This window comes from Panthera tigris, chromosome B1 (genome assembly GCF_018350195.1).
Source record: "Panthera tigris isolate Pti1 chromosome B1, P.tigris_Pti1_mat1.1, whole genome shotgun sequence".
NCBI lineage: Eukaryota > Metazoa > Chordata > Mammalia > Carnivora > Felidae > Panthera > Panthera tigris.
In genome coordinates this window covers 120,309,420-120,322,213 of record NC_056663.1, presented here as the reverse complement: position 1 = coordinate 120,322,213, position 12,794 = coordinate 120,309,420, and the positions used below count along the sequence as shown (strand labels likewise).

The following is a 12,794-nucleotide window of genomic DNA, read 5'->3' as shown; positions in this document are numbered from 1 at the left end:
AGTATTATAAATTTAAAAATGCCACTGCCTTCTCCCCACTACCCATTCAGTAGCCAGTGTTGAGGTTTCCATAAATACTTAACTAACTGCCATATTTTCTTCTAAGTTCATATTCATTAAGCAACTGTAAATGAAAATTAAATTCATTATACATAATTAGGTGTAGCAACAATGGTAAAAATACTTGTCCATACTAGATTTTGTTGATTTGGAAATATAGGGCTGAATTTTAAATTTGCTATAGAAATAAAGTAGAGCATGGTTTCTCAAACTTTTCTGATCATAAAAATTTTGGTGGATACTTATTAAAATATAGACTTCACTCCAGACCTTCAGGCCCAAGAAGATACTCAATGAGAAAGAGTTGGGCATACTGAACTGGGGTAAGTGTTTCAGCCATCCTTCAATGAAGATTTGGCACTTTGACTCTGGGACAAGCCACTTCACAAGACCATGGAATGAAAAACACTTTTCTTCTATTTCCCTACTTGCCCTTCTTGCAAAAAACATTATGCCAGCCACTGTTACATGCTGAGAAAACAAAGATAAGCCCCAATTCTCACTGGAGAGTCAAAGACAATAAACAATTATACACAGTGTGTTAAGTGTTAAAATAGAGATAGTACAGGATACTATGCATTTACAGAGGAGGAAATGCCTCGTCTGAGTAAGGCAAATTCCATCTCTGTAAAAGTGAGGTCATTCCACATAGATGATGTATGAATAAAGACTCAGAGGCTTAAAGAAACCTGGTGTTTTCTGAGCTTTTTGAAATGTCTGGCATGGCTGAAGCTCAGGGTCAAGTTGGGGAAAGTGGGGGAGGACGAGGCTGGCGAGAGTCAGGTTGTGAACAGCCTTACACACCACCTTGAAGAGGTTGGACTTAGTCTTGTAGACAAGAAGGTGCTGTTGGGAAGAAACCTAGCTATCCCAGCACTTGGTATAAAACGACTTCAAAATATAAACTTACAAGAACACCTTAGGACTGGATTTGTTCGGAGCTAATATTCTACCACAGTCAGTTTGGTGCTTTGTTCATCTAGTGGGGACACCTCTCAGCTGACATCTTACAGAGAAGCACGATGTGCAAAACAGATAAAAAGGCTGCTTTGGTTGATGCAGGAAGCTCAGCCCCATGACGGTGTTCCTGTAAACACATGGTTCTAGGGAACAGTTTGCAAATCAAAGTTCTAGACTCTCAAGAGACTGAATAATTGAATGGATATTTGGAATCCTACTGTTGAAGGGTAGCTTGAATATTATCTTTGAAGAAAGCCCTTCAACTATGTCTAGTATAGTTTCTTGTGTGCAGCATCATGCAGGAGATGCTCGTGGCACTGGGTCAAGTCTGCCTAGGTATTAACATTTCCAGTGAAGGAAGGTACCCACATTCTCTCCTGTAGTTTACCTTCTGCTGAAGCAGCTTCATTCATTAGCAACTTGTGCTTTATGACAAGTAGGCGTTTTTATCCAATTTAAGCAAGGTCTTTTGGAATAACCAACCCAATAGTATAGCGATCATGTCAACTTCTATTCACTTTTCAGTTTTCTTCAATCTTTATTTAAAACAGACCCTCTCCCTTGCTGGGTCTCCACTCTCCTACATACATGCATTCCAATATGTCAGTGTTGCCTCTTGAAAATGTGATCACCAGAAAGAGGTTCAAAATTTCTTTCCCTACTTCTTGCCTCCCATCACTACAAATGCATTTATGGAAAAGTGCATTTATCATGAAAGGGCCTCACCAGGGACTTGTCTTGTTAACATTACCATAAAATATATCAAGCAGGAATATCCATGAAACAGAGGCAAAATGGCATTAAAATGCATGTTAAGTCAGACATTGACTCACTATCTGATGGAATGCTAACATTTAGCATCATAACGAACACTGATATATTGTCCTGATTGCCATTCTCTGTGTGTGTTGCGGAAAAAAATAAGAATCTAGAAGAACAGTGAGAGAACGTAGTAGAGACTCGATGTTTGTTGAATGAATAAAGTGCAAAGCCACACACCAAGGGAAATGGCCATATCTTTAGTTTGGGGAGCTCAGATTTGTTGAACTCAAGGGGCTTCCAACTTTGAAGAAATACAGGCAGTCAGGCAGGGCAAACTGAAAGGTCTCTGCTTAACTGAGTGTGACAAGGGGGATCCAGTGAGTGGGACATGAAGTAGTCCAGTAAAAGTGTGAGACATTTTAGGAAGGCCATCCCCACCATCCCTCCTGTGGTGCTGGCTTCACGTTGGCGCCCTGTTTTCAAGACAGAAAATTGGATGGGTACTAAAGTTGATTATTTCCCATGAATGTGATGAGTTGGGGGGCGGGGGAAGAAATGTTTCAGCACAAGATCACTCTGGGGGCTGTAGTGTCACCATGACACTGTCTGGGCTGATGACATAAGACACTTCCACTTTGACACTCTACCCTAAGCCATGCCACTGTCCATGTACAGGGATGTCCCCCACCTCACCGCTTTGTTCCCCTCATCATACAAGTTTAGTTTCTGAAGATTTTTCTTTCTTCAAAAATATTTTAAAAGAATAAAAGTAGAGAATACTTTGGATAAGAAATATTGCCAACCTAAGGTCGGTCAAATCTAGCTCTTACTCCTTAAAAAGCTAGATGACAAGTCAGCACTGAGTTTGAACCTCTCAAGAGGTAAGTCACCTTAGGGGAGGGTGAAGGAGGGGACAGGAGGCTGTTTCTGTGTGTGTGTGTGTGTGTGTGTGTGTGCATGCACGCGCGTGTGTGTGTGTGTGTGTGTACAGCCAAAGGTCCATTGGCATAAATAACTCAAAAATCCAACAGTTTCTCCAAAAGTGAAGGAGAAAGCTCTAATAACTGATGATCTGCCAGTGTTATCTTTTTTGGAGAAATAACTTCAGTTCTCCGTTGATCTCTTTGGTAGACTGAGCTATTCTGAAAAAATATACAGCATTACTTTCTTAACTACTGACCAGAAAGACGAAGCAATACTCACATCAACTCCTTATTTTAATGTCAAATGTTTATTTCTATGCCATAGTTGCCTCAGCACAATTTGTAAAAGAAAGGAATCCCCCCAAACGAATTTTCTTCTTCTTCTTCTTCTTTTTTTTTTTTTTTTTTTGGGGGTCAGGATATTTTCTCTGCAGTTATAAGAAAGAAAATAAACACCTCAGTATCAGAATTACCATTTCTTTCACATCGTTCTAATAGGCTGCATCTAAATATTTTCCTTGGATGTCATTTTTTAAGGATGGAAAAATATCCACAGGAAAACATGTTTGTAGTCATTAAAATGAATTTGGGATAGTCTTTGTCAGAGAATATATCTAGAACATCTTTGTTTTGGTACACTATATCACTAATTGCCATATTCTTTAATTATTTAATGTCACAAGCATACTTTATTACATAAAACAAAGTGCACTGAAAATGAACAATGTTAGAAACAAACTGGAATCTGGTGTATCTTAAATCTTCGGGTGATTAGATATTAGCCGAAGTGCCAGAATACAAATTTCATATCCATACAAATGCAACTCTCTTCTGTGATGAAAATGCACTTAGCAGCTTAGTTCTTTTCGCTTTAGCAGACAGGGCATCCAATACAACTGAAACAACCTGATAACAATTTTTGTTTTTCAATAAAAAGGAATGCTCTGGTTTCTTAACTGGCTCCCACATTCGAGGGAGCCAGAAGATGGCATTTGCTCTTTTAAATACATTTCTCTTGTCTGATTTGAGACACAAATCCACCAAGATTCTTACAGCGGAAGTAGGCACCCACCACACCTTACGTCACCAGGACCTCGGAGAAGCCTGGTGGAGTAAATCTGTGATGCGTGGTGTGGGCCCAGCACCTAGAAGAGAGCATGGTGGTTGTGAACATAACTCCCTTCAGCAGACTCAGTGAAAGGATGAGAGTTCTTTAAGTTCATGCACATTTTATTGAGTAGTAATATAAAATGCTTTGTCTTTGTCATTGTTACAAGTGCATGCTTTGATTGCCAACATTTCAGAAGTCAAATTACAAAGGCAAGGCTTTAGGCTGTAGTGAATTACTTGGGCACTTATACAATTGTTAAAAAATATGAATGGACTTTTGTTGTTGTTTTCAGAATGAACCAGTTGTAACCCGTAACTGATATACAAAGGGAAAAAAGTGAAAAAAGTACATATTTTGTGGCACGTGACAGAACAGAACAAAAGAACTAAACCGTGATGACATTAACAGTTACCATGCATTTAGAGTTTCACATGTAACTACAAACTTATTTAAATTTCACAAGGTTTGCTAAACATGCTAACCATCTATATGTGCACTGACAAGCTTATGTTAAAAACTTTTAAGAATACTCTCCCCTTTAGATTTTTTCAAAGCTTTTTTGATTACAAAATTTCAAAGGCATTAAGCATTTTAGAGAATATAAAGTACGCCAGTATACATATATTTCCAGTATATGTCAGACCACTAAGCGCATTACAGTCCCATACAGGCCGATACAGCCATTTTTTTTTTCTTAAAAAACATGCATAGGCAGATTTTTTTTTTTTTACAGAATATAGATGCTTTATCACTGTACTTAATATGGTGTCTTGTTCACTATACTTAAAAATGCACCACTCATAAATATTTAATTCGGCAAGCCACAACCAAGACTTGATTTATCAACAACGAAAAAAAAAAACCCTAAATATAAACAGCAAAAAAAGATAGATGTAATTATTCCAGTTTTTTTAAAACTTAAAGAAAAGAAAAGATATTCATTGCTAAATTAATAAGATAAGTGTTTATATGGAAAGAAGGGCATTCAAGCACACTAAAGAAACCTGAGGTAAGCATAATCTGTACAAAATTAAACTGTCCTTTTTGGCATTTTAACAAATTTGCAACATTCTTTTTTTTTTTTCTTTTTCTGTTTTTTTTTGTTTTTTAAGACTGCCTAATTCATTTTATAGCCATTGTCTGACAAGAGTAGCAAAACATTATCAATAAATAGTCCTTATTTAGTTTGTACATCATTTTGTTAAAAATGTTTGATGTCATCCATTTTTAGTGCTGCAACTGTAAACGTACAATAGAGTAAGAAATTAGACAAAGTTTTCGTGTCCAGTAACATAATAAAAGACCTTTCATTAACCTATCTAGAAGTCCCCAATGCAGTAGGAAAACATGTTCATTCCCCTAACATTGCAGTATATACTAGCGTTAGCTTTCTTTTTAAAGTTTTTTTTCCTATAAGCATTTTTAAAAGGCATACCCCGAAGAGGTGTTTAATCACCACCCCCACCAAAATATAGTTTATTATCTCTCTCCCTCTTTTTTAATGATAGTGTAAACTGAATCCAATTCCTGGCCCCCAGAGCAAATAAGCTACCATCAGAGGCAAGAACACCCAACTGCTGATAGGCAGCAATCCCCATCATGCCCTGCAGCTCAAAAAAAAAAAAAAAAAAAAGTGAACAGGAAGTGGTCACTGGATATTGCTGCTATTACTGCCATTGCTGTCCGTGCCGTTAGTCTCTGAGGCGAGAGCCTTGTTGATGGAGTTAAGGTTGGCGTCAGAGGGCATGGCATCTCTGCGAGGTGGCATCCTCTCGTTAATTCGGTCTAAGCCCTTGGCCTCCTCGAAGCTAGTGATCTTATGTTGTGGTGAAAATCCTTTGATGGCTAAACAGAAAATCATTTAAAAAAAAAAAAAAAGAGGAAAAATTAGGTTAGCCGGAGGAGAGCAAAGGGCACAGCTTTGCATCAGGTGAGGTTAGAGATTTCGCAGTGAGTGAGGGGGAGTCCTTTAGTAGAGGACAAAATGACGGGACCTGAACACAACACAACAGACTCCTTACCATACCCGAAGATAACCAAAAGGTTTGAAAACAGCCAATGTCTCTTGCCAACCAAAATGTCCTCTTCAAGTGAGTAAAATGTACATATCTCTGGGTCTTCATGAGACTTTAGATCAACGAAATCCAAAGTGGATAAGTAAGGAAGAGGGTTGCTACCAGGGACAGGTATCTAGACTGAGCATCAACTGTCCACATCATGAGCATGATTACTGCATCAAACACCCTCACCTAGACAGACCGTAACACAGCTCTACTTCTGCTATTCCCCTGCGCTAACGGCAAATTCAGTAGAGTCAGGTGAGCTAGGTCTAAAAGTCTAGCAGAGGGCTTTAGAGTGGAAGCTAAGAGGAGCTACAAGATGAATTAACTTTGGGGGCGTTGCCATGCCATCTCAGAATCCCAGAAAGACCTTCTTGGTAAACAACTCAATGGTGGCATGAAGAAAAAACAGAAATTATAAACTCCTGCTTCTCCAGCTCATCTTTGGAAGCAAGTGGAGCGGGTGATAAGAGGAACTCAGAAAAAATCATGAGGATGAAGTAGAAAAACGTTGTCTGCCCTTCAGCAGCAAAACATGATGTTCAGATCAAACTGATGTTCACCTGGTATCCGTTACTGCCTAAATCAAAGAAAAACTCTTTCTTAGTGGATCAGTATAGATATAAGTAAAGTAACGGTTCAAGAACAAGGGGAAAATGCCTTTCATAACTTTCAGCAAAAATGACAGGATTGGTTTGGGCCCTTTTCAGTGAAAGCATGGAATTCTCAAGAGGCAGTATGGATATTTGAGTTTTTTCATTAATTAACCCTTAGTGTGCTCCCGAGATAGACAAGGCATTTGTGCAAGAAACTTAAAGATTTCTTTAGTCAGTGCATGCACCAACCAGTGAGCTGAGAATAAAGTACGTAAATGGGCAACCAATGACATCAGTTTGCTTTACTTCCTGTGATGTGCAAGCCAGATTTCGAAGGGCCAATCACCAGTGCTGAACTGGGCTGCATCTCCATGGCTGATCAAGGACAATCTCATGGTACCTTTATCCTCCACACCTTATATGGTGGGGGGTGGGGGGGTGGGAAGGCAAGTAGTTTCTAGCTGAAACGTTGCCAGCCAGTTCTACAGAAATGTGCAATGCCTTTTATTAGTATGGATGAGAGTCTTCAAAGATAAACACAGTTGCTTCCAAACTCATTACATGATGAGAAATAGTGTGTTACCCCTCTGCACTTTAAAGGTTAGCAAAATGGTGATTAGTCAATTATGAGAGGAAGAAGATGGGGAAATGGGGAAAGACCAAGGCCCAAAGCAAAGCCTCTTTAATTCTTCTCTAAATTGGTAATAAATTGCAAAATAATAGAGCTGTCTAATGAGCACCCACCCCAAAATAGTGGCACAGAGTGGTATTCTATTCTTTTTCTAAGCCACTGTGAATATCATTTCATCATAATGAATAAATGCAAAAGTTTGTCAAACGTGGTAATTTACAGAACGATTTTATTAATTTCAATGGCAAATGAAGAGGCTCTAGGTTTTAAAAGCCAATAGGCTGAGAGCATAGAGATTCAAAATCTAGCTAGAATGATGGATGTGTTCGGAATGGGGCTCCATCTCTACTCAAACTGTCTACCCTGGTACCGAAGAACGTGCTCTGCTGTAGTTGCTGGTCAGACAATGGGTATTAGCAATTTACATTGGTAGTATACTTAACACAACACAGAGTCACAGAAACCACAGAAAACAGCCAAACTATCCACAAGAATGCACACGGCAGATTAGAATTTGCCAAAAGGAATAGAGAATTCCCACGTAAATAGCAGTCGATTCACTGCTATTTAGGAAGCAGTTGTATTTTCTCTTACAGGGCTATCATTTCCCCTACTGTATCCAAATCATATGCAAATTCAACAGTCTAAAGTGGCACTTTTCACATCGTTATCAAAGGACCATCCACACACAATTTTGGGAAAAATAAAAAGTGATCTTGCAAGAACAAAATACAACTGAAGAATTTTGTTTTAAAGGGGAACTTCAAATTATTCTTTTTTAAAAAAAATTTCCAGAGGGTATGGCGGGGATAACATTAAAAACGATTTTGATGCGCAGTTCTCTCATAACTGTGTATTTTTTAAGCCCTTGAATTCAAAAGTAGTTTCTAGAGGGTCAATGCAGTTGTCCTTGAGTAGTGCTAGGGCACAGTGGGTGATGTACAGTTCTTGGTGTCCTCGACAGCACCTAGCACAGTACCTGATTCAAAGCAGACAGTCAACAGTCCGCTGAGTGAGGACTGGATCATCACTGTTCTCGTAATGGCCACTGCCACAGCCACTGGGTATCTCTGAACTCTTTATAGTATCTTGCTGGCGCTAACTGTCCTACAAATACCAGTAGGTCAAAATTTGTAAGACTCACAGAACTGTTGATCTCATGCACAGCTGTCTCATGTTGGGATATTTCTTAGAGACATAAATTAGTGTTGAACTACAACAAAGCACTATTCAAATGAACACTTTTTTTTCTTTTTTGCCAGAAACTTCTGAAGACTAGAATTAATAAAGCTATTTTTCTTCTCTCCTTTTCAGTGCTGACTGAAAATGATTTGAGGGAGGGACATGGTTCAGCTCAAGGAATATTATTTTATGCGATATTTGTCGAAACAGCTGCCATAACCCCCACCCCACATCGTTCAAGATAAATAATCCTTTGGTTTTCTGTGACTATACTAGGTTCGTTGTATATACGAAGTCAAACATAGCTTTAAGGGAAAAAAAAACAAACAAACAAACCATAAAAGGACATTTTCCCCTTTAAAGCAAGAACATTTTGGTTAATACTGAGCCACAACTGTTAGCCCAACACCCACACACTCTGTACAAGCTACAGCAAAATAATAATAATAATAATAATAATAATAAAATAATAAAAAAAATGAATACACCCAGCAGAGCCCTTATCTGTTGCAGGTACAACAGAAAGGGGACTGGCCAATTTACCTTCATCAGCCTCAATAGCCTCAACAGTAGCTGAAGAGAAGAAAGGGGGTGCAAAATGAATGAGAAAAATGAGCAGAGGATTTTTAATTCTAAGAACAAATCAGTGACGTTCAAGGGAGCTCAGAGTATTAATGTTCCTGTAAGTGCTGGATTCTGGCACAGACAACAAAACGGAAACGGTATAAAGAAAGGAAAAACACAACGAAAATCAGTCTATTTTATGAGCTGGATACACCTATCTGAGTGAACTGGTTTTTGTTCCTTAATAAATGACAAAATGATTAACCCTTGAGGAACACAGGACAGTTTTCTTTTATTTAGATGGAATCGATAAGAGACTAGGTTACTCTAAAATGTACACCTGACACAGAAAGGACAATAAAACCACTGCTATGCCTGGTGATTTAGGATTTTAAAATGCCAGACAAAACGGCAGACCTCGAAGCAGTGTCATAACATCAGTGGCATAATTCACACTATTCAATATTAAATAGCGAGATTCCTAGTGCAGCGGAAAAGTGGAGTGTGTGTGTGTGTCTGTGTGTGCGCGAATTCAGAGGAACAATCCAATCAATGCATCAAATACAACTTGATGGTGTATGTAACTCTTCAAAGACAAACACCGAGCATGTCTAGAGTGGTGAAGGAGAAGGGGAAAATGGAGGCAATGATGTATGGAGTCTGGACTCCCTTTGCCAGGCAACCCAATTTAAAGTCAGTTTTCCTTCCCGGAATACCATCTTTGGAAATGAAATTCCTGAAATGCTATAATCAACTGGTAACATGTCAGTTGCAGTAAGAATTCTATCAGCATTTTAAAGAAGAGGCAGTTTAAATACTGAAACCTCAGCATATTTCAGAGGCAACACTTTAAAAGCCCATTGCTTTATCAGCAATTTTTATAATAAGGTTAGCCTCTGTATTCTCACTAGTACACATGTATGAGCCTTTCCACGTTATTAAGGCTAGTTGATATTTCCCTAATTAAGTGCTAAAATGCAAAACTTCTCTGTAACTCCAAAATGTTTAATATTAAAATTCTACCCCTTGACTTTAATTTGCATATTTCTTATAATTTGAAGTTGTAAGACTAGAGAAACAGCCAAATGTGCACTACAATTTCCTTACAGTGCCTTCTAAATCCCTTAAGATAAAAATGTAAAATGTTTACCACCATGGAGAAAAGCTAAAGAGTAAAGCTTTAAGCAGTTTCTTCTTTTTGACAATTTGAAATCCAGACAGTGGATTTTGAAATTGTTTTAATGTATGTGGTTTAAAATATATAGTGAGTTTTCAAGTTCTCAGGACTAATGGGGTCCCAACCCTTATGTCTATTATATGTGTGTGAGTTTGTGTGTGTGAGAGCTCAACACAGAACAACATGCACCATTGGATTTAACAGAAAGTAACAGAAAAGGAAACCGAATAATCTCAGTTAAAATACAGGTGAAAATCTAGAAACAAAACAAAGAATTTTAAGAACTTAAATAACTTAAGTTCAAAAATAAAGCAAAAAATCTGGAACCGCACCAGCACCAACATATCAGAAATATGCACTGCCCATTATTAAATATATCTTTTCAAAGCAAATGTGGCACACAGTTTCTGATAATACACCTGCTGTACCTTAAAATGTGCTTATCAGAAACTATGCAGATTTCAGTCAATTAGGTAGGTTGCTGTGCATTTTGTGCATATAAATGATTCATTTCTGTTCACTTTTTAGAAAGCATGTTTATTTTGGTGGGAGAAGTCTTGTTTTTTTAAGTTATCAAAATTATTTTTAGATATAAATCAAGGGGAAATGTACTTGGATGTATTTTCCTATCTTCATTTACAAATTTGTGACTTTTTGTGGGAACTAAGACATTGATTTTGGAATAAATTCATATGAAAATAAAGAAAATTATAGTGATGTTGAACATGGCTCTATGTAGCAGGGGTGTGCCTAAATCAAGTAACCAACCGTAAGAATAGATTCATCTTCTAGATTGAGGGGTAAAGATGGGGCGGGGGGCGGGGGGAAGTACACACACACACACACAAAAAAAGATTCGGGGAAAGATATGGAAAAATAAGCAAGAGGCTGAGATTAGTTTTCAAAATGTTATAGCGTATTTCTGTTTTACTGAGTTTTATTCATTGATTTAAAATCTAATCTAAATTTTCATAAAGTATTATTAAAATTTGACTCTAATTAATGGTAGGATTAGTTAAAATAGCAAGACAAAATTAACAAACATAAAAGAATATATAGTAACTGTGATGTCTGATGTGGTGGCCACTAGTCACATGTGGCTATTGAAAGCAAATTAATAAAAATTAGCTAAAATTAAAAAAATCAGTTTCAGTTCCTTGGTTTGTACTTGCTATATTTCAACTGCCCGATAGCCATATGTTGCCAGTGGCCTCTGTACAGACACAGAAATTTCCATCATCACAAAAATTTCTACTGGACAGCACTCGTCCAGAAAGCTACACATTTTAATAATAATAATAAAAATCTCTACATTAAAGGAAATGTTTTCATTCTTTTCTAAAAATAAAATGTGGTTATATATACTCAGTCTCTTATGTTCTGGATGGAGAAATCAGAGAAAAGACACATAGGACTCCCAATTTCTACTCAAGCAGGTAGCAAAATCACCCTGTTTAATGTTCTTCCATTCTCCACTACAAGCTAGACCGTAACGGATGTGTATTTATGTGAGTGTTTATTTTTTCAATCAGACAGCTAACCAGAACATTTAGCAAAAGCGTCATAAAAAAAAATTGTTTTTAGCAACATAACGGCTCAAAGCTGTCCACGCTATCACGTGTGTAGACAAACCTAAGTGAGTCGTCTCCAGGCGGGGGCTGACTATGCGGTTAGGGTGTACATGAGTGGATGGCGGGCGGCGGGGGAAGCCTGCGTTCCAGGGAAGAGGGTGCTATTCTGTCGGACACGACTGGTCAAACTGATGTGGGGTTTCAGCCCTTCCTCCCGCTGAGAACTGAAGACCAAGGCCAAGGCCGAGTTCAAATGGATGAATGAATCAGGCTAACAACACCCTGGACAGAGATGCCCGGGCACACAGTCCTACCGATACCAGTGCGCCTGCTTACCGCTTTGCAGGGTCTGCTTCCCTCCAGAAAGCACTCCGCTGGGGAGCATGCCCGTGGGAGTCAAGCCTTTCAGCGTTAGCACGCTCTCACTCTCTTCTCTGGAAAGGGACAAGGGGACAGAAGACATTAACTTTTGTTTTCTTTAAAAAGAAAGAAAAGACGTGCAGAGGGGGAGAAATGCATACTAGAAGTCACATCTAGGCTCTCCGGATTTTATTTTCCTTAAAACATAGTACGTATATACTTTTAAATGTTTCTTTCTGAGACAGAGTTAGAGAGCAAGCAGGGGAGACGCAAAGAGAGAGGGAGACAGATCCCATGTAGGCTCCATGCTGTCAGTGCAGAGCCTGAGTTGGGGCTTGAACTCACGGAGGGTGAGATCATGACCTGAGCCAATGTCAAGAGTCAGACACTTAACCGACTGAGCCACCCAGGAGCTCCTAAACATAGTATATTTTTATACATTCATATAAAAGTAATGTGTCAAAGCATAGTTGCTCTGATAGAGTTTATAATTATATGCTTGTGCAAGTTCAGCCTCTTCTGAGTCCTGAATTCACATTTTCACATTTTGCAAGCAGGCATTCAGGATATAGAGTGTTTGCTGGGCACCCTCTGTTGATATGTTAAATATGTTAAAAATGAGCCATGGAGAGTTCTGAGGTAAGTTTTCCAGCCAAGGCTCAGCCCAAGTAAGTGCAACTGACTTCTCTTGGGAGAGAACACCAAAGAGTGTATATATATATATATATATATATATATATATATATATATATATGAGATTTTAAAAAACTCCGTGGTTTATGGATTACAGCACCTAGCAGGTACATTCAGGGCCTATTAAGTAATTTTGACATCACA

The 12,794-nt window shown here is 38.3% G+C and overlaps 1 protein-coding gene across 2 annotated transcripts in view; it reads right to left on the bottom strand.

Annotated features, from left to right (window-relative positions):
- Positions 1–2,994: 2,994 nt before the first annotated feature.
- PPP3CA (protein phosphatase 3 catalytic subunit alpha) overlaps positions 2,995–12,794 on the bottom strand; it is a 323,475-nt gene continuing 313,675 nt past the window's right edge. For both annotated transcript variants that reach the window (XM_042984126.1, XM_042984125.1), the window contains exons 12-13: positions 11,934–12,031; positions 2,995–5,661 (exon numbers count right to left, since the gene is read on the bottom strand). In XM_042984126.1, the coding sequence (XP_042840060.1) occupies positions 5,465–5,661; positions 11,934–12,031 (295 nt within the window). In that variant the 3' untranslated portion in view covers positions 2,995–5,464. The remainder of the gene's footprint in view (positions 5,662–11,933; positions 12,032–12,794) is intronic.